The sequence below is a fragment of the Eufriesea mexicana genome, unplaced genomic scaffold (assembly GCF_001483705.2).
Source record: "Eufriesea mexicana isolate 0111107269 unplaced genomic scaffold, ASM148370v2 scaffold1801, whole genome shotgun sequence".
Taxonomy (NCBI): Eukaryota; Metazoa; Arthropoda; class Insecta; order Hymenoptera; family Apidae; genus Eufriesea; species Eufriesea mexicana.
Window position 1 is genome coordinate 211,417 of NW_016909918.1, and position 27,113 is coordinate 238,529.

General features: G+C 31.1%; 2 protein-coding genes across 4 annotated transcripts in view; both read left to right on the top strand.

Annotated features, from left to right (window-relative positions):
• The window catches only part of for (cGMP-dependent protein kinase for), a 167,255-nt gene extending 147,458 nt beyond the window's left edge, over positions 1-19,797 (top strand). For all 3 annotated transcript variants that reach the window (XM_017902298.1, XM_017902299.1, XM_017902300.1), the window contains 9 exons: positions 10,271-10,490; positions 12,892-12,955; positions 14,299-14,471; positions 15,394-15,540; positions 16,591-17,037; positions 17,439-17,738; positions 17,970-18,032; positions 18,124-18,840; positions 19,117-19,797. In XM_017902298.1, the coding sequence (XP_017757787.1) occupies positions 10,271-10,490; positions 12,892-12,955; positions 14,299-14,471; positions 15,394-15,540; positions 16,591-17,037; positions 17,439-17,738; positions 17,970-18,032; positions 18,124-18,289 (1,580 nt within the window). In that variant the 3' untranslated portion in view covers positions 18,290-18,840; positions 19,117-19,797. The remainder of the gene's footprint in view (positions 1-10,270; positions 10,491-12,891; positions 12,956-14,298; positions 14,472-15,393; positions 15,541-16,590; positions 17,038-17,438; positions 17,739-17,969; positions 18,033-18,123; positions 18,841-19,116) is intronic.
• A 2,236-nt stretch (positions 19,798-22,033) lies between these two features.
• On the top strand, positions 22,034-25,962 carry AGO3 (Argonaute 3). Its single transcript, XM_017902241.1, has 11 exons — positions 22,034-22,338; positions 22,842-23,009; positions 23,077-23,275; positions 23,339-23,652; positions 23,728-23,989; positions 24,075-24,428; positions 24,494-24,744; positions 24,838-24,988; positions 25,066-25,266; positions 25,367-25,558; positions 25,633-25,962. Exons 1-11 carry the CDS (start codon positions 22,034-22,036, stop codon positions 25,960-25,962), a joined length of 2,727 nt encoding a protein of 908 aa, XP_017757730.1.
• Positions 25,963-27,113: the final 1,151 nt, after the last annotated feature.

Genomic DNA, 27,113 nt, shown 5'->3' on the forward strand with positions numbered 1-27,113 from the left:
GAAAATTAAAATAATTGTTTAAACGGTCTGGAAGCTTTATTCATAGAATTTTCATAGAATAGAATTTTCATGATATTCCAATACTATATTCCGATATAGTAGAGGATATTATACTTACAGTGTTCTAAATTATTTTATGATTTTAAATAATTTTCTAAATAAATTTTAAGACTTAAAATTGTTGGATAAATTATACAACGAAATTGCTATTTTTGTACTATACCATATTTTAATATACGCAATTAAAGAAAATAAAAGTTGCTGCAAACAGATGACATAGAAAGTGAAACAGGAATATTTTTTCTAAAAATCAAAATTGTTTAAATGGTCTGGAAACTTCATTCGCAGAATTTCCATAGAATAGAATTTTCGTAGTATTCCAATACTATTGTATATTCTGATATAGTAGAAGACAGTTTGCTATATATGTTTTAAATTATTTCGTGATTTAAAATAATATTCCAAATGAACTTTAAGCCTTCTAAAATTATTGGTTAAATTATTCTACGAATATTTCTATGTTGCAGAAAATAATAGTAACTCTGATATACAACGAAATTGCTATTTTTGTACTATACCATATTTTAATATACGCAATTAAAGAAAATAAAAGTTGCCGCGAACAGGGGACATAGAAAGTGAAGCAGGAAATAAGTAAACGTTTTCCAGCACGTGAAAAAGGCCAAGTGTCGTTTATTACAGAAGAGTTCACGTTCATAGATCTCTCGTCCTCTTCGTGCAGACGCGTTAGTAATATTTCATCCTGAAGCTTCATCCAAGGGCCAACCGATTATTACAACGCGTGATGAATATTTATAGCGGGTATAGTTGGCCATGATTGGCTAATCGCTTTCATTTAACAATTATCCTCCCTTCCTGAAGTTATTTCTGCGCCGGCTCGCGCTTTTCCTAGAAAAGAAACGCGGATCTAACGAGCGAGATGAAGCCGATTCGTTTACAGAGAGATCATTGTCACGAAGAAGTAACGTTTCTCAGAATTCTAACGCAGACTCTGTGCCTTTCGTTAATCAATTCGCTGATTTTCTCTTATCCACTCTCGCCTCTACTTTCACCGACTGTTTAATGAGGATTGGGCCTAATTGTTTTTGAAAACAGCGAGATCCCGTACTAATAGTCACTTGTACTGTGTTACTTGTTTACTTTAAAATTGTTCCTGTCTGCTGGCCCATGATAAAAATTGCAGAAGGTTAATGATTTTGTAATTGATCTAAGATTGATCATTTGCAATTAGAAAATAGATTATAATCTTGAAAAGATAATAGGATTATAGTCGACTGCATTTTGAAATTTTAATATTATTATACAAATTTTATTTCATGCTAAAACTTTGATTTAGATCAATTTAATTTGTAATTTTACTAACTTTTAGTTGTTATAAATAATGCAGTATAATTGATTTGAAAGATATACGTAGAATTGTAATAGATTTTGTACACAGTTCGGGTTTTTCACTCTATAGTATATTCGACTGAAATCGAATTATAATTGATTAATTTATAATTTTTTTATTTTTAATTTTAATAAAAAGAAATATCTACGTGTTAAAAATTGGCAATAATGCTCCAATTATATGATAGTCCATTCTCTATTCTATTATTATTTTATTTTATTTAAAAAATGGAAGTTACACGATACCGATAGTATAAATTTTTTACCAATATCTGGATTTTACAAGAAAAAAAGGAAATTTGAATTCTGAATATCACAAAATACGATTTTAAAGAACAAGACCTTCTTCCAAAGGATCCTTCAGAATTTTAAACCCTTTAAACATTAGAACTATCTACCTATAACGAGTAACTACATATATTATACATTAATATAGTTATAATATATTTAATTTCAAAATCTATTTCTTCATTTCTTCTTTACTTATCGGAAGTTTCTCCTGATGACCATTAATATACGTTATATATTTTCTAATTAAAATCCCATTTCCAACATTCATAAATCGATTTCCCAATAAATATATCTATATAATATTGACCATTAAATTAGCACAAGAATAGGTAGGAAATGAAGTATAAAATAGACTAGCATCGTCAATTAAAAGATCAATAACTTGCAACCACAGATACAGAAAATAGAAAATTACTAAATTAAAGGGTTGTAGTATATATAGTGATTCTGGACTGATATCGAGGATATCATTTTTTAATTTTATCCAACAATGAAAATACCAGTGTTACAAATGCTAGGACCTGTACAGATTGACGATGACAAGTGGTAGATCCCAGTCTCTTCTTACTATTAGTATAAACTCCTAACTACACGTATTATACATAAAATATAATAATTGTAGTGACACGACAGAGACCAAGTAACCAAGGAATTCAACTAATAAAAATCAGCCTTACTTCGAGAAACTACAAAAATTAAATATCCAAAACAAGTCCTTTTAACCCCCAATTTAACCCTTTGCACTCGAGAGATGAGTTTCAGTCACCATTTAATAAAATTTGGAAGATCGATATTAACCCTTTGGACTCGAAGATTTCTTCGTTGTGAAGATGCAATTCGAAGCTCTTCTTAGATTTTTATAAGCTCACTGATACTCTTCATGCTAAAATTAAAAAAAGAAAATCGAGAATAATTTTATTTCAATGTTCTTAATATAATTACCATCATTCGTTATTTAAGTTATGGCATTAAGACAAACGGTGACAGAAAGTCACCTCTCGAGTGCAAAGGGTTAATTAATATATCAAATTTAATGTAACAGTGTGCGAGGTATTCCTCGACAGTGTTTCTTCGAAACCCTCTGGGACTCAAACGGTTAAACTGCATGACGAAATTTACAGACCTGTAAAATTTCAACTAAATCGATGACCTGAAAGACACTCTCCTTGTTAGTCCTCGTCGTCGACCCTGATGGTCGTGTCCCGAATTCTCGCATTTCGTTCCTGTCACGAAGACCTGGTCTGCTGGGAACGGGTCGGGATCCGTACCAGGGCGAGTTAGGGGGTCAAATTATCGGCAATTTGGCGGCTGTCCGGATTCGAGAAAATTGCGTCGCACGTCGGTGCAAAGATTACCCTCTACGGTAATGGTAATCAACATTTTTCAGCGCGCCGACGTGCGTGTGGACCGGATGCAACGAGCATGCGCAGTTATCTCAGACCCAATCCCTTGCCGCACAATGGGCCTATTCATGAAGGCATCCGGTACCTGTGCAGTTTTCTGTTCGCCTACCGTTAACGCGTGCATTGTACTCGATTTCGCCCACGTTCTTGCTCCTCGCGATTAGGCTGTTTATGTCACTGTTACCGACGGTAAACAACGCATGGGAGCTCGATTATGCAAGCCGTCTTTTCTTTCGTGCTCCAGTTGGAGCAATGTCTAGCGAAGAAGCCTGGTGGCTATCGATGGGAGGCCGGAAGTCGCCTCGTGTGGTTGCTCTGGTAGTTTTTGAAATTAAGTTGTCTCGATTGTGTTAGCTTTGCAGTTTGACTGGTTCTTTTTGGCGAGTTCTTGGAATATTTTTGGCGAAATGGTGTTGGTACTTAGAACTCTATTAACTCTTTGCACTCGACGATTTTTTGGCTAGAGAAGAGTAGAAATTCAAAGATAATAGAATTATAAAATTATTCGATACTTCGCATACTGTTACATTACATTAAACTTATTAATTAATATCGATCTTCCAAATTTTATGAAATGGTGACTGAAGATCACCTCTCGAGTGCAAAGGGTTAACTCAGGACGTGCAGTCTAGGGTCGTATATATATTTTTCCATAGCAACGCGTTTACGTGGGACATATTTATGAGTCCCTCAGCCCTATCAATTGTTTTCGCTGAACGCATATATGAGCACTACACATTTATTTCCAATAATTTTCAAGTTGCATTGTAGCTTAACGATGACATCCAAAAATTCCTTATGCTGGAGGTCCGAGGTTCGAGTCCTATCGATTGTTTTATTTTCTTTTCAATCTATTTTTTATTTTGCATTCATTTTTCGCCTATGAAAACATTGTAAATAAAATTTCTTAATAAAAATATTTATTTTCTCGAACTGCATGACGAGATCTATAAACCTGCAAAGTTTCAACTAAATCGATGACCCGAAGGATTTGCTTGCACTCTCCTTGTAAGAGGAAGGTTGGAGGAGCTTGGAGAAGCTTGGAGTAGCTTGAGGAAGCTTGGTTCCGTTGATACGGTTACGTGGAGTGGAATTCCTGCGGGTCTTTTTGCCTGGAGTTCTTGCAACGTCTGATCAGGATAGATGAGCTGTGGGTTTTGCAGGGCAATGTAACGTGGTAAAGACATTGGTCAAGAACCGTGGTGAATGTCTTTCAGGAACTGTCAAGAGGAATTTAGCAATCGGTAAAATGATTTCAAGTGTGGAATAGTTTATTGCAGGTTGCTCAATTCAGATACATCTGTCAGCTGTGATTTATGCGATTGGCATAAGAAGCGTGAATTAAAATGGTCTCTGGGAATCGAAAGGGTACCTGTATCTCAGTGACAGTGCAGGACTACGTGTGATGATGGGAATGAGAGAAAGAGTATGAGAGTCGTAATGGGAACTTGGATCTTGACCAACGTGTTTCCTTGATCTCGTGTCTGAAGATCCTCGAAGCTGTGAATGGAATTTGGCATCTATGGATCTTTGGATCTTTGGACGAAATGATTTTGTTCTTCCGTGACTCTCTTTTGTCGTGTTAAATTTGATGGAAATTTAATTAAAAATTTAGTTTAAAATTAAATCAAAGAAAAAATAATTTAAATAATCCTAAAGTGGGAAAATATTATTTCTTTAACCTTTTACACTCAAAAGACGATCTTCCATCATCATTTAATAAAATTTTTAAGATCGATATTAATTAATATGTTAAATTGAAAATAAAGTAACAGTGTGCGAAGTATAAAAATTAAATAATTCTACGTGTTAATTATTGCATGATTCTTTATTTACTGGTTTAAAAGATATCATCAATATTGGAATAAAATTACAGATAAAAATAATTTAAATAATCCTAAATTGGGAAAATATTATTTCTTTGATAACAGATTGGAAGATTTATTTCGCTTTTGTCTAATTTTATTTTTGAGATATGAAATCGAATTTTCTAAATATTCGTTAAAATTAATTTTGATAATTGCAAAATAATATTTATTTCCCTTTTAATCGATTTTATTTTTCAAATGATAATCCTAATCGAATGAATAGTAATTTAAATAATTCCAGAGAGTGATACTTTTTTTGATCATGTTACTTTTGACCGATTTTATTTCTTCCAGCGAGATCAGATTCTTCGAGATCCGACATTGATATCGAAAATTCGATTGGATCAGTGCGATTACCTGACTGATATTTTCGATCTCTAAACTATGTAACGTGTTTGTATAATAAATTGTGATTTGTGTGCATTACGTAGCATAATCTCGACGGGTCGTCTAATGTCTTTTTGATTATCCACCGTGAAGATTTCAACAGCGTGCATCTGCAAGATTGCAATATTTTTGAGACGGAGTCGGTATTACAACTGTCATGTTACCTCAGGTTGAAATATCAGGTATTTCAAGTATCTCGAAACGAGAATTAAATATTCCTATACAGGGTGTCCATGTCCCATCTTTCAGCCAGACTCTTTCGACACACTTTGTCATTTCTCCTCGAAGTTTTATTAAAAAAATTCGAATAAAAATGAAAAATTCGAACTAGAAAAATGGAAAAATGGATTCGTCAACTATCCCAACATTTCCTACACTCTTATCAAAAATCATCTACCTAGAAATTTGTATTAATTTTACATTGGTGACATTATTTATTGAGGATATTGTTAATATGCAAAGATAGAACCTCTGATTTTAAGGCTGTTTTCAATACAACAGTGCACTCTGTCATTTCTCCTCGAAGTTTTATTAAAAAAATTCTAATAAAAATGAAAAATTCTAACTAGAAAAATGGAAAAATGGATTCGTCAACTATCCCAACATTTCCTACACTCTTATCAAAAATCATTTATTTTAAAATTTGTATTAATTTTTCATTGTTGATATTATTCATTGGAGATATTGTTAATTTTCAAAGATGGAACCTCTGATTTTAAGACGGTTTTCAATGCAACAGTGCATTGCAATAGCTGCATTGTTCAATTTCAATGATTCTGTATCAAAAAATACTCAGGGTTCAAAAAGAGGCATCTTAACCTGTAGTACTGTTAAATTAAATAGGCAAGTTTTCATGTACTTACTGATTGATACTTATGTTTATATACTTATTAACTGGGATCCTCAATCTTCAACAAATAAGAGAAAGAAAATTGGTCTAGGATCTTAAATTTCTTTAAAATTGCTTTTCTATTTCGTAGACAGGTATATTTATGTCCAATTATAAGTATTAAAGAACCTAGTCTCATACAAAATGTAATAATTGACCTAGGCTACAGATTTTCATCTTTTTATTGTTCTCTAATTGAACAGTGTTCTCTAACTTCTCTATCCACGCAATTCCAGAACAACTGAATGAATTTCTCATCCCACCATTAGGCTATCATCTGTTAAACCACTAGAACGTCATGTGACTTGGAACTGTAGCGCCATCTGTTGAACGTTTTAAAAAGTATCTTATATCTTTCGTTACAGTGCTATGTTATATCATTTCACACCATTGTCTTGTTGCTTAATAATACTCAATAATTCATTTGCAATAGTTATTAGTGCCTTGTTCTTCAATTAAAATGGTAAATTGCAATGAATACTAATTTCTATTCTTGTACAGAGAATATCAAGAAGAACCGATTATTATGTGTTGATTAATACCTCATGTTGTTCTTTATCGTTCAAAAATCTCCAACAAATTTAATCTTTACTAAACAGTCGTTATTTTTATGTATGTAGTCTCAGAATAATTTAACAAAGTTCAAATTCTGTCATTAAACTTCCTTTAGTTAGCCCTCTATGATACCATGTGACTTGAAAGTTGCAACGCCATCTGTTATTCATTTTGAAAAGTATTTTAAATCTTTCTCACAGCACTCTATTATTTAGTTATTTTACCACTTCTTCGATTAGATTAAGAGTAATTAATAAAAACCATTTTAAAAATCGCAACTGAAGAATATTAACGCGATAAAATTTTCATTATTTTTGCGATATAATGATGAATTATCAAACAATATGGCAAAGAAAAAATGGTGCAAATTATCAGTGTCTTCTGTTCAAAGTTCTCTATTTATTTACGTTGCTCAAATTTTCAAAAATTAGTTGGAATAAAATAAATATAAATTTAAAAAGTTAGTGTGGCCAGATACTGGTGACCACCATGGCAGTCAACGTGTTAATCTTTATTCTCAAGCACGCGAAAAAATTCGATTATAGTGAATTAATTCACCCTTTACACTCGACGATTTTTTGACCAAAGAAGGATAGGAGTTCAAAAATTTTCTGTTACAAAGCTGACGATATTTTTCTGAGCAGTGAATAAGAAATTAGATGATAATTAACACGTAGAATTATTTGATTTCGGTACCTCGCACACCGTTTCGTTATCTGATATTTGACATGCTTATGAATATCGAGCTTCGAAATTTGATCAAATGATGACTGAAGGCCGGCCTCTAGAGCGCAAAGGGTTAATACTCTATCTTCTCCTTCCTCCTTCAAAAATTTTTGACAAAATTTTCTTCACCCTCAACATCCATATATGATCCTTCATGAATGTACATAGTAACATCTCTCTATAATATCACGCAACTCGGAGGTCGCAGCGCCATCTGTTATGCGTTTCTAAAACTACTTTGAATCCCTCTGACAGTACCATATTACGTTGTCATTCCACCATTGTTGCTAACTTTTATCCCCATGTGTTAAAAGAATACTACTTTTTCTTATTCTTTTACAAAAATCCTGAACGAAGTTCGAATAGATCACCATTTTGTCGTATCAAGATCACCATTTTGTTGTATCGAAAAAATGGAAAGATACTGTCTCTCTCGACATAACCTTTCCACGAAGACAGTACCCGATAAATGTCACGTCGCAATTAAACTATTCGCGACGAACAACCTTGTTGACCTAATTGGTCGCAGTCGAAATGTCAGTGGTCCCTCGGCCTCTCGCGAGTCGATTCTCGATCCTCGACTGGATCTTACGATCAAAGGGAACACGTCTCCGTGAACCGTGCCCAATCGGCCAGATTCCATCGTGCGTAACAAACGGCACCGGTGTTACCTGAATTATGAAATAATCGATTTCGCGGCAACGACCGTTCCAGCTAGTGGTATTAACCGGTGGCAAAAAGTCCCCAGGTTTAATGCGCATAATCCGGTCGATCGTTTGCGCACGCAGAATGCGCGAGGTGTAAAACATGGCGGAAAAGATGGCCTGTGTCATTAGACGAAATTTTTCTTTTGGACACGTAAGGGGCTGCTTCTTTGTTATTTGATATAGACACGTGATATTTTTCTTTGGTTTTTGATGTCTATCTATCTAAGCCAAAGTTAAGTGCACGTGTACTTGGTGAATATTCAGAGTACTTCGTAACTTAGTGTACGAACACTTTTGTGACATACAAATTTCAATTTTTCCTCGTTGTGTAAAATACTCTTAAAGAACAATACATTTTTATATAGCTTGATTAATAATATCGTATATATTAATAAATAAACACAATATTATACGAAATTATTATTTACTTTCTCTAAAATATATATACCTATATACTATATACCTATTTACTCTCATTGTATCATTTTAAGTATATGATACAGCGTGAAGCTTCTATTTAATGGGAAAGTTAAATAATGCACTGAATTATTTTAATTATTTTAATTGTAAGTAATAGGAATTAATATCGTGAAATAATATTTATATCATTCTCAGTATGGAATAATTCTATCAAAGTTCTTAACAGAAAATCTGCACAAGTTTTGTACATAAACTTCCTCATAAGGGATAATGAATTATTATAAACAATTGAAATGCCTGTAGAGAAAGTAATACATACACGTTATTTCTGTAAGCTGAAGACAAAATAAACCCTGTTTTTGGTGTTCTAGGTAATTATTATATATGAACTTCTAATAACGCTAATATTGAACAAAAATTGCTAAAATTTAATACAATCTTCACCCAATGTTCATAAAAGGAATCACAAAATTATATCCCCAGCAATTAGAGAAGAAATAAATTCATCATCAAGTATGAATATCAATCGTGTGTACCCCACTGACGCCATTATGGAGGCATTGATACCTAATCTGCATTATGTCATTGGCTTTTACTTTCATCTAAAAATATACATAGCAAGTGGGGAAGCTTTATAAATAAATTTCTTTCATTCAATCTAATCTTAACCTCACTATTTAACTCGTTCATAATATAAAGCTAAATATTGTAAAAATATTTCCAAGAGAAGAATACAAATTTTTACATAAACACCCATCTATCTAATTCTACTATTTAATTTAATTTAATTTTGTATATCTAAATTCTTTCATATAATCCAATTTTAATATTCAAACTATTTCGTCTATTATAATTTCAACTGTTTAACTCGTTGCTGATATAAAGCTAAATATTGTAAAAATATTTCCAAGAGAGGAATACAAAATTTTTACATAAACACCAATCTATCTAATTCTACTATTTAATTTAATTTAATTTAATTTAATTTTGTATGTTTAAATTCTTTCATATGATCCAATTTTAATATTTAAACTATTTTATCTAATTTCAATTCTTTAACTCTTTGCTAACATAGAGCTAAATATTGTAAAAATATTTCCAAGAGAGGAATACAAATTTTTACATAAACACCAATCTATCTAATTCTACTATTTAATTTAATTTAATTTAATTTTGCATATTTAAATTCTTTCATATGATCCAATTTTAATATTCAAACTATTTCACCTAATTTCAACCATTTAACTCGCGACAAACACAAAATTAAACACGAATCACGTAAAGAATATTGCAGAAAGGAAATTACTACGGTAAAAATCTCCTCTACTTATCTCCACTCTCAGACCATTCCATTTTCTCTTTTCTCATCTACGTCACACGCCAACATCGCATTCTTCCCAATCATCATTCACATGTAAACCGAGTTCAACCACTTTTAATGATGAATAATCAAGTATGCAAATGAATCGGTAACTTGCAACATCGCGCAGCTATTTCTACAATCGAGCCTAGATTACGTCTATCCAACCGTTATGAACGAACGATCCTCGAGCAAAATTCCGCGATGTTTAATAGGCTTACGAACAAACGCTAAGTATTGTATCACGTTTGCAGAGGGCAAAGTCGAGGTGTCGCGCGATGGCAAATATTTGAGCACTCTGGCACCAGGAAAGGTACTGGGCGAGTTGGCGATCCTCTACAACTGCAAGAGAACAGCGACGATAACAGCGGCCACCGATTGCCAGCTATGGGCCATCGACCGACAATGCTTCCAAACCATTATGATGAGAACCGGCCTTTCGCGGCAGGCCGAGTACACGGATTTCTTAAAGAGGTAAAACAATTTCCGTCCGATAAACCGTACTACGATTGCCATGGTTTACGTGGCATTAGCCTCTGAAAGAGAAAGAATGTATCAATAGCTGGTGGGTGAATGAACGTTCAATGTTGCGTTTTTCAAGTGAGAATGGAAATGGAATGTTCGTAATATTTATTATTCCCTTTTTTATTGCAATGATTATGGAATTGTTGATATTTTTGGGCTGCTTGTGAAGCTTTAAGTTTTGGAATGTTAGGATGTTTTTAGGTAGGACATAGTTTGGCTGCGACTGGCAACGCCATCTGGATGGAAGAATTCTATGATTATTTTATTTATCGTTCTATTTGAATGGATAATAAATTTTCTAACGAGGAAACGAAAAATGGATAGCAATGAGATGCAAGTTAGGCAAAATTTGATAGATAGGACACAATTTTGTGACTGGTAGCGCCATCTAGATTAATATATTCTATGCTCGTTTTGTTTACCATACTATTTGAACGGTTATTAAATTTTTTAATGGGAATAGAAGGATGGACAGGAACGAAGTATAAGTTGGATAAAGCTTTCTAGATAAGATCTATTTTTCTAATGACTGGTATCGCCATCTGGATGGAAATATTCTATAATTATTTTATTTAACATTGTATTCGAGTCGATAATAAATTTTCTAACCAAGAATCGAGAGATGGACAGGAATGAGATGTAAGTTAGGCAAAATTTTTTAGATAGGACATAATTTTTGCGACTAGTATCGCCATCTAGATGAAGATATTGTATGATTACTTTATTTAACTTTGTATTCGAGTGGATAATAAATTTTCTAACCAAGAATAAAGAGATGGGATGAATGGAATGTAACTTAAGAAAAATTGTCTAAATAGGACCTAATTTGGAATCAATCTGATAACTCCATCTAGATAAATATACTCTATGATAATTTTATTTACTATTCTATATCAGTCAGGGTTAAATTTTCTTTTGTAGAATGGGAAGAAAAATTCTGCAATTGTTATATATCGATCGTATGGGTAAGAAAAATGAATGCATAATGAATGAATGAATTTCTTGTATTGTAAACAATTGCTGTAATTTATACACCTTTTAATTATCCCTTGATTAATTTTCAAACAGTCTTACTTGCCTCCAATATACACTAACTCCTGCCAATGGCTTCCACCCCTACGCGATACTAACTCAATACATGCATACTACACCAAAAATTTCGAATTATTGTGTTCCATAAAATCCAAAAATTAAAAAACTAAGAATTTTGTTACCTTATAAGCTCTTTAGTTAAAATAGTGGAATTTTGAGCAAAATTCTTATTGATATCCACGAATATGGAACTAATTACGAATTAATGGTAGAATTAACTTGATTTAAAATTTTTAATCCTTAACGAAAATCACTTAAAAAATACCACTGTTAACATTTACCAAAACGACCAAAATTAAATCAAACCGTGATTCACGAAATACACGATTCGTCACTGAACACCAATTTTAAGATTCTCAACTAAATTCCAAGTTGCTAATTATATCTACTCGCTCGTAACGTACCGAATAAATGTTTAGTCGTAAGAACCAGATTTTTGAATAATTTTATTGTCATCTATGTAAACGTGTCTTCGCTCCTGTGTAAATTCACCTGATTAACATAGAGGTATGCGAAGCTCGTTATCTAAAATGCGAATCAATTAACGACCACGTGCGTAAGAGATTAATCTCCAGGTAAACATTATATAACGAGATAATTTTGTACACACGTTCATAGTTTCCGAAATTTTCCAGAGATCCATCTGGAAAATTTTCAGTCTTACAGGTTTTTCATTTACTTATTTTTCATTTATCCATTTACTTTAAATTTTTTATTTTTATTCAAAACCTGCCAAGATCCTTCATAACTTTCAAGAATTGCCTCATTAAGAAAATTTTGGTTCCCCGTCTCTTTTATAAATATTCCTCAATAATCAACTGCACTAAATTTCTGAGTTTCGAAAGGAAGCACATAAAATCTTTTAATTTCGAGTAATTTGAATTACAATTGCATACTACTTAAATTACTTAACATAAATCCATGTTGCTCCCTATGACAAATCATGTGGAAAAAAGATTCTAAACTCAATGAAATTGAAAAGAGAATCTACAAATCGTTATTGCAAACCTAATAAAGAATAATAACTAACAGATAGTAATTAACAAAAATAATAAACGATTGCTGAGAAACCAACTTCTCAGCCAATCTCTCGTTTCTCTCTTATTTTCTCCCTAAATCCCTAAATTAATGATCTGCAGAAAATTAATAAATCTCTGATGAAAATTTATCTAACATTTCTTACATATTTCGTGGAAAAAAGAAAATAATAAAAAATCAATAGAAAATTGATGTTTAATTATAAATATTTTTGTTTCAGCGTTCCTATCTTCAAGAATCTACCCGAGGAGACACTAATCAAAATTTCAGACGTGTTGGAAGAGGTAACTATGACTATCGTTGATCTTTTCTTTACCAGTTAGCTGTGGCGCCCTCTTTTGAGAGCGCGCACCTATATGTATCGCGAAAATTGAGCAATGACGAGTATACTCGTCGACCACAGAGTAAGTGACACTGTTAAAATATTGGATCAAAAATATGAGTTTATTTTATAAAATTTACAATTTTATTACTAATATTTACTTATTTGGTTAACATCTATTCTCTTATTGGTTAGTTTTTATGGATATCTATGAATTTTAGTGACCGTCAAAAAATAGCTAGGTAACTTCGGGCCAGCAGCCATCAGTGGGCTCAGCGCCTGGTCAGTGTCACGCATTTGTCCCGTGGCGGATCATCCCTGAAGGAACCCTATCATAAATCAGCTTTCCGACTTTTACTTTTATCCCTTTTACGCTAACATCTAAAAAACGTTATCATCGCGCATAAATAAATTCGTTATGTGAACTGATAAGCTGTTTCAGCTGGTGCATACGGGGACGCATGAGTTCATCTCGAATTATTCATATTTTTTATTTGTTTGTTTTATTCCGGCCTGGCCTCAAAATATTCTAAACATCTTGAAATTTGCGAATATGTTTTAATTTTCGCAAAAATTACAATTTAAATAGCCAATGGTCACTACTTTTTGCGCATGACGAGTATACTCGTTATGACACAAAATTTTGCCACTTCTCCATGACGAGTATACTCGTCAATCACAGCTAACTGGTTAATCTTTTCACTGTCATTAAGACGTTAAGTGCCCAGCTCGTTTTGCTTGCCGTTCCGTTCAGGCCCAGACTCGACCGTCAAGTGGGCCAGGCGGAATTCCCAAAAGTTAGGTCCAAAGATGACGAAGAATTTAATACCAAGAGCTAGCACCTTTTGGTTCTAGTCTGGGCCGGTCCCTAAGGACCGTCCAGGCCCGAATGGAAAGTCTAGAGCCGGTCCCTGGGGACCAGCGTGGCACTTAACGTGTTAACCATTTCGCTACGGTGGACATCGCCGCGAAGTCTCTCTCATAGAATGAAAATGGGAGCATTGCAGTCTTTAGTATTCGGGGCCGTGTCTTTCGAAGGAAAAGAAAAAATAAAGCAAAACTTGACCATCGCAATAAAGCTTACAATTCTTTGCGAAGAGAGCTAAAAGCGGAACGCTTTGTCACGTACTTGTCTTAATCCTTTACTCAATTTTTGTGACCGATGACTATAGTCACCCGTCGTGCGTAGATGGCGTCTAATAGCTGGTGTTACCAGTTATGGGGACTATAGTCACTCATAGTAGCGAAAGGGTTAATATCAATGACGCTGAGAGAGTTCCTAATCCGTGAATAATGCTTTTGCAGACATTCTACAACAATGGGGATTACATAATCAGACAAGGTGCGAGAGGAGACACATTTTTCATAATAAGCAGAGGGCAAGTTCGCGTGACGATAAAGCAGCCCGATACACCAGAAGAGAAGTACATCAGAACGCTGAGCAAGGGCGATTTCTTCGGTGAAAAAGCGCTTCAGGGGTAACTATTTTGTTCGTAATCAGTGACCACTCCTTTGCAGATTTTTCTTAAGCCAATTTCAAGCTCTCGTTCAATTTATGTCGAATTTTGATACTCTTCAGCATTGACCAAGATGTAGATCTAAATACCGTTTAACACCATATAGCAAAGCCACATTTATACCTTTGGGAAACCTAGAAGCAGCATCATTGATAAGAACATCTGAAAAGAACAAGTTTATTTCAGTTAATCAAATTTACACACTTTTTTCCTTTTTATATTCTATGAAAATAAAATTTGGTATTCAGATAGTGATTTATTTTAACACTAAAACTACAGATTTGTAGTATATAATGAAATTTGAATAATAGTGATTTAATTCATGCAAGGAAAATAATTGGATATATATATATAATTACTATTTGAATGGAAGCCTATTTAAATATTTTCAATGATACCAGAACCAAATTATTCCAAACCAATCATGTTAACTAGTATAGTAATTCCAATGTTAATAACATTATGAAATATTATGAATTTAATATCTGAAAATAAGTATTTTATTTTCCATCTATAATTAATCCCATTTTTATGTGGTATATGAAACGATTTTACAATATGAGCCCATATTTAAGGCATCATGGGGCACCAATTTGTATCTTATATGCCAAATAGTAAATGCGACTCCGCCATTTTGTATTTCACGAGAAGGTATCAGAATAATCAGTTCAATGAAGTTTATAAGCAATAAAAGTTAACGCTGTGTTTATGTAACGAGATATTAGAATTTTATTTTTAGACTTGGTCTCAAGGTTCTTCAATAGATCTGAAAGTTTGCACGGCACTTCGGCTTGAATTACCTGCTTTTTCCCTCGTTGCTATGATTAAAACCTTAGGCAAGTGTATCATATGAGATATTAAAGTGCTCGAAACGTTTTCACAGGGATGACCTAAGGACGGCGAACATAATCGCTGACGATCCGGAAGGAGTGAGTTGTCTGGTGATAGACCGTGAAACGTTCAATCAACTAATCTCGTCCCTGGACGAAATTCGTACGCGGTACAAAGACGAGCTGGTGGAACGTAGAAGGTGAGCCTTTGCCCGTTGAATTTGCCCACAAATTCACGGCTCATAAATCTATCGAAGAACACGGTGTTATTACGTGTAAACGTGTTAACTCTCGACAGCTCTAATTATACAAGCTCATAATCGCAAATCGCCTATTTAAATCCATCACTATGTCTATGTGTGTGTGTTATGTTTCACGCTTACCACTAGGATGGGAGAATAGCGCGTACGATCTCAGAGTAAGTTTCGCGTTGCAGTATAACCGTGCTAATGATTCGACAATTAAGTTAACGTTTCGTTTCTTTCTTTTTTGTAAAGCGTCTCAGTAATTTGCATTAATGCCGTATCCCTCACAATGGAGGCTTACATATACACAGAGGATAATGAGAAAACAAGAGACTAACTAATCGTATAAATCCTATCAGTGTGGCAATAATGCAATTTAAGAGCATAATGTAGTCATTTTTATTCATAAGAACACTCTAAATGCTATGCATTGAATGAATTTTTAATATTACATGGTTTTAGAAGCCAGGCAATTAATATTATTCTTTCCTGTTACTATCTTTTATTTCTTTTTGTTCTAATACATTGTAAATTGGTATATATAGTAGGACATTACCTAGAGAAACTATATGTATTATAAGAATAACTGGTCATCTCAGTTTATGTAGAAATAAAATTGACCACATTCTTGTCTTTAAGCTTCTTATATACTTGAGAGATAAAATACATTACCATATTTGGTATATATATGTAATAATCCAAAACTTATAATTGAAACATTGGGTTAAATTATATATATATATAATTCTAAAGAACTTATCTCAAAAGCAATAACAGTAAATCAATCTAGTTCTTAAGTAAAAGGAAACTTCACTAATTTCTTTACTTAAAAAGGAAACTTAATGATTTACCTTAGCTATAATATCTGATCTTTCTGGTGTTAAAACCTTTTGTTTAATATTAATTATTAAGTTATTGAATTTGTATATATTAAGAGCTAATTTCTATCTGTAGAATAAGATATAAAATGAACAGACTTATCATCAAAATAATGTTTCAATGCAGGTTGAACGAGGAATTCAGAGACCTGAGGTTACAAGATCTTCGACCATTAGCCACTCTAGGTGTGGGCGGTTTCGGAAGAGTCGAATTAGTTCAAATAGCCGGTGACAGCACGAGATCCTTCGCACTAAAACAAATGAAGAAAGCCCAAATTGTTGAGACACGACAGCAACAGCACATCATGTCAGAGAAAAGAATTATGGGCGAAGCTGATTGCGACTTCGTTGTGAAGCTATTCAAAACGTTCAAGGATAGGAAATATCTCTATATGCTAATGGAAGCCTGTCTTGGTGGCGAACTTTGGACTGTCCTAAGGGACAAAGGTCATTTCGATGATGGCACGACGCGATTTTACACCGCCTGTGTTGTAGAAGCGTTCGATTACCTTCACTCTAGGAACATTATCTATAGAGATCTTAAACCAGAAAATCTCTTACTTGACAGCCAAGGGTAAGGTAGTTTCTAGCATAAATTTAATGTACATAATGTGATAATTCTTTAATCACAATTTTGTATAATTCTGAAACAATATGTTAATAATTTTTTAGTATTATAAAATACATTGTATACTTTTAAGTTTTTTTTTATGCAGATCATTATAACACTATATCATTATTCTTGCATTATTCCCCAAATTTGCAAAGATATAATTAGAAGCTATATATTCACAAATACAATCTTTTATATTTTCTTTATTATATTACATTATATATGTTATATATTTTCCCACAAAATTATGAAAAAGGGATTGTATAATGTAGATTTATAACTCTAGGATTTTTATTATACAACAACATATAACTACATGAGTAACACCAAAAACAATCTTAAACGTTAATAATATTTTTCAGATACGTAAAACTCGTTGATTTTGGTTTTGCTAAACGTCTTGAGCATGGAAGAAAAACATGGACCTTCTGTGGTACACCTGAATACGTTGCACCGGAAGTTATCTTAAATAAGGGACACGACATCAGTGCTGATTATTGGTCTCTTGGTGTTCTGATGTTCGAACTTCTCACAGGAACACCACCATTCACTGGTGGTGATCCAATGAAAACTTATAATATTATTCTAAAAGGAATTGACGCTATTGAATTTCCTAGATCAATCACACGAAATGCGACTGCTTTGATCAAAAAGCTTTGCAGGTAATAACAAAACTCTAGTTTAATGAAGACTAATTTCACTAATTTTAATTTTAAAACTAACTCAATTTTGATAACTTTAATCGATTTAAATATATAAAAAGATACAAAAAAGATGATAAAAATAAACATATTAACGTACGGAAATTTTTATATAAATTGTAACCAAATAATCTAATTAACAGGTTGCATATTTTAATATTTAACTAAATTTACCTATTCGTTCTTTTAAAGGGACAATCCTGCAGAACGTCTTGGTTATCAGAAGGGTGGAATTAGCGAAATACAAAAACACAAGTGAGTGTACAAAATAACTATCGAATTAATTAAATTAATGCAATATAAAGAAAGAAGAATTATTTCTGAATAATTGTATTTTCGTACTTAGATGGTTCGATGGTTTTAACTGGGAAGGACTAAGAGCAAGAACACTTGAACCTCCAATTATGCCACGAGTTCAAAGTGCCATCGATACAACGAATTTCGACGAATATCCACCAGATTCAGATCCACCACCACCTGACGACATATCCGGTTGGGATAATGACTTCTAAGTGGTCTAATTATTTGTTTAAAGCAGCCGTTGCTACTGAGAAAAGGATACGTCGAAAAACTTCGACCCGTGTTTGAAGAATCGCAAGATAGTCGAAAAATCGGAGGAAAACGTGACTATCGGTATCTGCATTTATTCGACAAGCTAATACTATGTAATTCATAGATAATCGTCTAGTATAACATCAATCATCGAAAAATTGAATGCAAAAGTAAACGAAGCTGGCCTGTGATAAAGAAGTTAGGCCATCGAAGGTTAGGTTTTCAAAACCCTTCGAGTCTATTGCACGATCTATGGATCCGAACGACTATTAAGCAAAATGGCCGAAGGTCATAATTTCACCGTACTATCTAAAGTAGAATACAAATTTTCAAGACATCGCCTCGGAGATTATCGATGTGAATTGAATATGCATCCGATTTAGAGAAATCTTTTACACGCATGAACACACGTTGAAGATGAAATCAAATCTCAAATCGTAAATGTCGCATGCGTTGTATGGTCGGCTTGATCGTCTGCCGTTACACGCATCTCACACGCCAACTTAATTTGGTACGTGTTTATTTTACAAGCGTTGGAAAATGTTCTTTCACTATGACGATTTATTCGATGGAGTCTTGGATATTCTTTTGCTTGTTTTCTAATATCTTATCAACTCTTTGGAATCTCTGTTTGAAGTCTTTGGATGGTCTATTTTAACTCTGTGAATGATTTGTTTGAATTCTCGTGATTGTTTGTTTTAACTCTCATTTTGACACACTGTATTGTATTTTTAATAACTGGTATCCTCCCTTGCATTACGTCATCAACGCATTATCTTTCTGGCAGGAGGACAGTTATCTGGAGGTAGATGGTGATGTTTGATCAGCTCTGAAGCCCTTACAGGATTCGATTTAGTTACAGAAAACGTAAAACGACCGGTTCTCGTCGCGTGATTTTTTGAGAATTACAAGGTTTATGACAAGGTAATTTGCTACTGAAACGTATGAAATCGAAAGACATGAAATATCATATACGAAAAATATATACAAAAAAAGTTTAGCAATTAAGAGCTACTAACAAATCATGTTTCAATGAATATTGGCACTCAGATGGAAAAAACGCTACACCGAAAACTTCCAGAAATAACAATTCTTACTGTCCGAGTCGTAAACATTGTCTAACATTGACTTTGACAAATGTGCATTTATGAACAATAGGTTTAGAGGTTTTAACCTCTGACTGATCGAGTGCCTTGCATCTCGACACGCACGAATGCGTCAAGTGCCATACCTAACAAAGGTAAAAGTTGAATACGATGCGTGTATACAAAGTATCCACGCGAAATGTGCACGATGTACAGTCAGCTCAAATCGTAAGAGACATCTTGCCATCGAACTCGTAAAGTCGTGCACGAATTTCGCAGAATAAACCATGTCGGTCTCTTCTCGCGTCCGATTCATTGTTGTTTGATTTACTTTATAGTTTATTGTAATAATTCTATTTTAAATAATTACGCGAAATGTGACACCTGTAAATAATTGATTATAAATAAATATATATACTTAAAATCAAATGTATATCGATACTAAATAAAGTTTTATTAATGCTAATGCTGCGTAATTAATTACTGTGTTATCAATATATCAATTTAAAATGAAATTCCAAAATTAATTAAAAAAATTAGTTAAATAAATAAAACATAGAATATTAATATATCTGTTCCAAAATATAAATAATCCAATTTTTGAAACTGTATTACATGGAATTCCTTATTTCTACCAAAACATTTAGTAGAAAAAAAGCTTAATGTACCTCTATTGAGAACAAAAAGAATGGTACCATTACATCCGAATTAATATAAATCTAAATTTAGGTATTTAAAATAAATATTTAAATTCATCCAATATTTGAGTTAATATATTCAACTATCAATTAACATTATTACTATGTTCTTATCTTACTACAGTTGCTACAAAAATAACAATCTAGGAGTCATAAAATCTTATTTATGGATATAATATATACAGGTATTGTTCTTTAGATAATATTCCTTAAAGTATATTCTTAAAATATATTGATATGATAGTATTAAAGAAACATTAATATTATATATAATTAATAATTAATTTACACGCATATAAATAGGTTACAGAATATCATTCAACATTATATATAACCAATTTTCACAACTAATCTTCTGGTTATATTTATAAATAACTTCATTTTAATGTACATTATATTTCGATATATAAAAATTCTAAACAGAATTATACTTACATTGCATATTCATTGTCTACAGGCAATCACTCACCGTTAATTTTACATTACACAAAGAAACAACGCGCTTAAAATTGAAAACATGGCTACCATAATACCTCGACAGAGAAAATAAAACACGAAAAGTTCCTAGAAAAGCTTACGGTATAGTCTAATACACCTCGCATTGTATGTTTTCATTGAACAACATTTATTATTGAAATAATTAGCATTTTTTATTTATTGTTAATACTTTAAACTAAATTAAACTGAATACAACAAATAATGCTAACAATATCCTAATTGCATTGTACTAGATAGATAAAATAGTTTTCTTTTATTTATAAGATAAATATTTAAAATAAATATTTTCTAATCGTATCGATTTATATATATTAACATGAACATAATTTTATTTTTATCGTAGAATTACACATAAAATATTCTTAAGCAGTTGAAAGAGCCAACTTTGTATTACAATGTATTACATATGTATATAGCTTTAAATCTAATGCCTTCTGAAAGCAGAAGATGCATGTATACAACACGTGCGACTGAATCTACGGTAGTATATCTTAACTGTATTATTTGTTTCTTATATGGGTAGTTCTTTCTTTATATGTGATTTTTATTATACATATAAATACTCAATAAATAAATATTATTAAATATAATAATTGCAACCTTTGTTTTATAATATATACGAAAGTATGAGAATTCTGGCAAACATATTAACGTATACAATCAGTTAAATTAGTTTCCAACGTGCTACACACGCGGGCTTTTGTAATTTATAGATGTTATTTCTTAAAAATAAAATTTAAATATAAGGTAAGTGAGATGTCGATAAACATTATTAATTGTGTTAATCTTCCATTATTTTTAATAGTGCCAAAAACAAATGAATATACTTCAAATCTTTTAGAACTCTTATATACAGTATAATAATTTCTTATGTATTACAAGTTAATTTCTATTCTTTATAATTAATTATTTCATATAATTTAAGTTTTGCTTAATAATTAAAGATTAGTAATAATTAATTATCATTATGAGGAATATTTAATATCTTAATATCTTTTTCTTTTAGTTTACCTACATATTTATTTAATTTAAAAATAATTGGGTATTTCTATTATCAAGCATTTCATTTATCAAGAGCTCAATTTAATTATAAATGAATATGTTAAAATGTTGTTTAATAATATCGTACTAAATATAGATATAATATTATAATTAAAAAAGAAAGAATTTTTTCTAAATAACTTATGTGTTAGAACTTTATTAATATTTTTAAGTTTTAAGTTTCTTATCCACATTATTAAATTATTTAAACATTTTCTGGTATAAAAAATGATAGGAAAAGCTATGGTTAAAAATATAGAAATATTATATTAATAACTATTTAAATTATAAAAGAATTATCATAAATTCATATTAATTTTAATGGTACTTACGTACTAAATCTGATGTGTAATAAATTTATTTCATAGTATATTTAAGAAAAATGGATAAAGAAGACAAAGGCAAACAATTTAGCATAGGAAGAGGCAATATTCTTTTAAAACTTATGAAAGAAAAAGAGAAATCTGAAAATATAACTGTATCACAAACTACATTGGATACAAGTACTACTTCTAATATTCCTCCGTTAATTGAAATTTCATCAAGTTCTACAATAGGACTAGGAAGAGCTACTTTATTAAATAAATTAAAAGCAATAAAATCTACTACTGAAGTACCAGATCCTAAACCAATACAAATAGATGGACAAGGTAGAGGGTCATTACTTAGTAGACTTAAAGCTGTTAGGTATGTATTCAAAACTATACATTTATTCTAGAAAAACTAACTGTTACTATTATATAAAAAAATTAAATTTCTCTTAAAGCGACATATACATATTAAAATTTCTAAGCCTTATTATGCAAAATAATATATTAATTTAGAACATATTTAAAAATTGATATTTAATTTATTCAATGCTAATAGTTTCATCTTCCTAATAATAGTGAAACATCATTACCTAAATAAAATAATATATAAAAATATATACTTTCTAAATACTAGAATAGAATTTAAATAATTATATATGTTAATAAAATGTTCTAGACAGTAAACTATCATTGGTACCATAAAAAGAATATCGTATTTAATATATCATTTTGTTACATTAAGAGTCAATGCTTTAATGTAGTTCAATTATATAAATCTTTTTCTTAAGCAAAAAGTTGTATACTGTGTACTGTAGGAGTATATTACAAGAAATATCTTTCAATATTTGAATAACAGAACAAAAGAAAATGTTTTTATAGTTTGAGTGCAAAACCATCTGAACAACCAAGTATTTCTATACAATCTTCTAATGATGCTGGAGTATTAGGTAAATTATCTGATATTACAAAACAAGAAACTAAACAGTTATCTGAATTACCACATTCAACATCTCAACCAAAACATACACAAGGAACTGGGGGAAAGCCGTAAGTATTAATATATATGATAAAAAAATAAAATAAATCAGATTAGATAATACTAATGAATTTTCAGAATACAATTAAGTGGCAACTATATAAATCTCAAGGTAGATCCTAACAAAGGATTATTCAGTTATGAAATTAAATTTCATCCTGACATTGATTCCAGACCACTTCGTAGGAAACTTCTTAATCAACATTTACAATCACTTGGACGAACAAAAGTATTTGATGGTGCAATACTCTTTCTTCCAAAAAAATTGGAGGAAAATGTAAGTAGTGAAATAAAATTAAAAAAAACGGATGTACAAATTTATACAATATGCAATTTTTAGATAACTATTTTCGAATCTACACATCCTATGGATGGATCCACAGTCAAGTTAACATTAATATATAAAAAGCAGCAAGATATGTCCGGAAATATTCTATTTTTCAATGTTTTACTCGGACGTGTAATGCGCGCTCTTAGTTTAGTTCGCATAGGTCAACATAGTTTTAATCCAAAGGGAATACAATCTATACCGCAACATAAATTGGAAGTATGGCCAGGTTATGTCACAGCTATTAGCTCATATAATACTGGTTTGAAATTACGCATAGATGCACGTCACCGTGTTATACGTACAGAAACAGTACGTGATTTAATGTAAGAGCAATAAACAATTTTATTGAAAATTTTATATTGTAGGAATTTCATATTACTGTAAATATAATGATTCAGGGTTGCATTGGGTCGAAAACCACAGTTTAAAGCTGCTGTTGTAAGAGAATTAATTGGATTATCTGTCCTTACAAGATATAATAATAGGACTTACCGTATTGATGATATTGCATGGGATAAAAATCCAACACATATATTTGATAGAGGAACTGACAAAATATCTATAATAGATTACTATAAATATAATTGGAATCTAGATATAAAAGATAAAGAACAACCACTTTTAGTTAATTGCGCTAAAAAGAAATTATCTTCTGGTGAAGTGAGTAACTTTATTTTACTAAAAAGGTTGTTCAGATATAAAATATAAATGTTAATTATTTTTATTGTATAAATTTCAAATGCAGACACAAGAACAACTGATATTTTTAGTTCCTGAATTATGTTATGTAGCAAGTTTAAGTGATAGTATTCGTACAGATTTTAGAGTAATGAAGGATCTTGATGCATTGACTAAACTAACTCCTAATGCCCGACATAATGTAATTAGACATTTTATAGAAGAAGTAAAAAATAATGATGTACCAAGAGAAATATTAGCTGAATGGGGTTTAGAATTGGAGTCTGATATAGTAGAATTTTCAGGCAGAGTTCTTGATCATGAGACTATTTACTTTGGTAAGAATGTGAAGTTTCTACCTCCACCTGATAAGCCTGCAGAATGGAGTTCTGCAGTGTGTAGGAATACTCTATTGAGGGCTGTAAGTATTTTCATTTTTTACATGTTTAATACTTAATATTAATAATTATAATAAGACATTTTTAGGTGAATTTAAATTGCTGGTGTATTTTACATTGTCAAAAAGATACAAGATGTACACTTGAGTTTATCACTATGTTAAGAAAGGTTGGAAAAGTCATGGGTATTATTGTTAAAGAACCACAAGTAATTTGCTTAAGAGATGATAAAATTGAAACATATGTACAAACATTAAGAAATAATATTAAGGATATAGTTAATTTAATGGTCATTATATTTCCTACAAGCAGAACTGATAGATTTTCCGCAGTAAAAAGGTAAAGCACTTTATTTTAAAAACATTATTTTCTATTGAATTTATATTTATGTTTATTTTATTTTATATTGAAAATATATTCTTTAATATTAAGAGTATGCTGTGTAGAAATGCCTATACCATCCCAAGTAATCATGTCCAGGACAATTTCTCGTGGTGATAAATTAAAAAGCATAACAGAAAAAATTGCATTACAAATTAATTGTAAGCTGGGAGGAGCACTTTGGGCATTACCTATACCTATGGTATGATGCAAGTATTTATAAATTTAACTTTATGAAAAACATAAGTATTAATAAAATAGTAAATTTCACTATTTTAGGAAAATTGTATGATATGTGGAATAGATGTATATCATGCTGGCATTGGTAGTTCAATGAAATGTAGTGTTGCAGGATTTGTAGCAAGTTTAGATAAACTATTAACAAGTTGGTACAGTAAGGTTTGCCTGCAAGGCAGACATCAAGAATTAATAGATATGCTGCAAATGTGTTTCATTTCAGCAATAAAAGCTTACTACAAAGTAAGTAATATTTATTATTCACTGTGTATGTTCCAGTATACCATATCATTATTACATTATAACATTTATAAATACTTTATATTATTATTTTATATTATAGCGTAATAAACGTTACCCAGATCGTATTATCGTATATCGAGATGGCGTTGGTGATGGACAATTAGATACTGTTAGTAAATACGAAGTGAAACAACTATTAACAACACTTGAAACTATAGAACCCAGTTATCAACCAACATTAACTGTAATAGTAGTTCAAAAACGAATTAGTACACGGTTATTTGAAAAATTTGTAAGTTTTCAAAAGAAAAACACTATTGACAAATTATATCTTTTAATTACATACATATATGTATATATATTTAGAATACAGGACTAAGGAACCCTCCACCAGGGACAGTTGTGGATTCTTATATAACAAAACCTAATCTCTATGACTTCTTTTTAATTTCTCAGAATATACGTCAAGGTACAGTATCTCCAATTCATTATATTGTCATTTATGACAATAAAAATATGAATCCAGAGCATGTACAACGCCTCACATACAAGCTCTGTCATTTATATTATAATTGGTCTGGTACTATAAAAATTCCTGCTCCATGTCAATATGCACATAAACTTGTTTATCTTGTTGGTCAACATATACAACTAGAACCACATCAATCACTTTCAAATATGTTATATTACTTATAAGTTATTTTTATCTACGTGTAATTCATTTTGGTAATAAACTATAAATTAAAACTATATTATATAACGTAATATAAATTAAAGATAATTTGAACATATAAGAAACTATATTATGCAAGATTTTATATATTTTTATAAATTTAAAAATTTGATGTATTATTAAAATTTTCACAATCTAAAAATGTAATATAATTTTATTATAGATATAATAGTAATTCCTAATCTAGGTAATACAGATATAATAGGATACAAAGTTATATTTTTTTACAAGATATAATGAAATTGTCTTTATATTAATATATAAAAATATCACTATTAATGTACGCAGTAAATTTCTAACAAATTTTTCAATAAGTTACAAATTTATATGCATTTAATATTTTATGTCCTTTAAATTTAACTCAATTGTAAACAATAGTATTCAAGAATAATTTTGTCAAATATATGAATGAAATATTTAATAAACATTATAATATAAGATATATATATTTGTCAACCATTATGTTTAAAATTAAAACAAAGTTTATATTCCATAATACAAACAAATAAATATTTTATATTTTTGTTATAAATAGAATTATTATATTTAATTATTTCGATTTTATTTATTAATATCCTTTTGAATACATTGACTGTCATGAGTCTAATGTCTTGAATAATTATTGAATCACCATAAACGCGATATGAATCCTGAACAAAAAATTGTAGACTTGGATAAGTACGAACTCTGGACCTTATGTATAAATATCTAGTACTTCGCTGACTTCATAAAATTTGCACCTTATTAATCCTTAATCTATATATTATAGTAAAGTCACTGAAGTACACGAATAGTGTTTATTCTCATCCTTTGAGTTCACGTAAATTTAATCAATTTATATTTACTTTCCCGAATTGTTTAAGCATCACTTTTTATTAGAAACTATATTTTCTACTTCATCACTGTATTAAAAATGATTAGTATAGTTGATTAGTACAGGAAAATTTATTTATATGCTCATGTATGTACGAACGACCCTGCTGATGAGGATCCAATACCCAGAACGACGCGAGCGAAATGCGTGTATCCATAGTCGTCCACCTTGACTTGAAAGTACGCATACGTGTTCGTGTAAGCGCACGTCCCTATATTATGACGCTCTATGCCAGTGTGA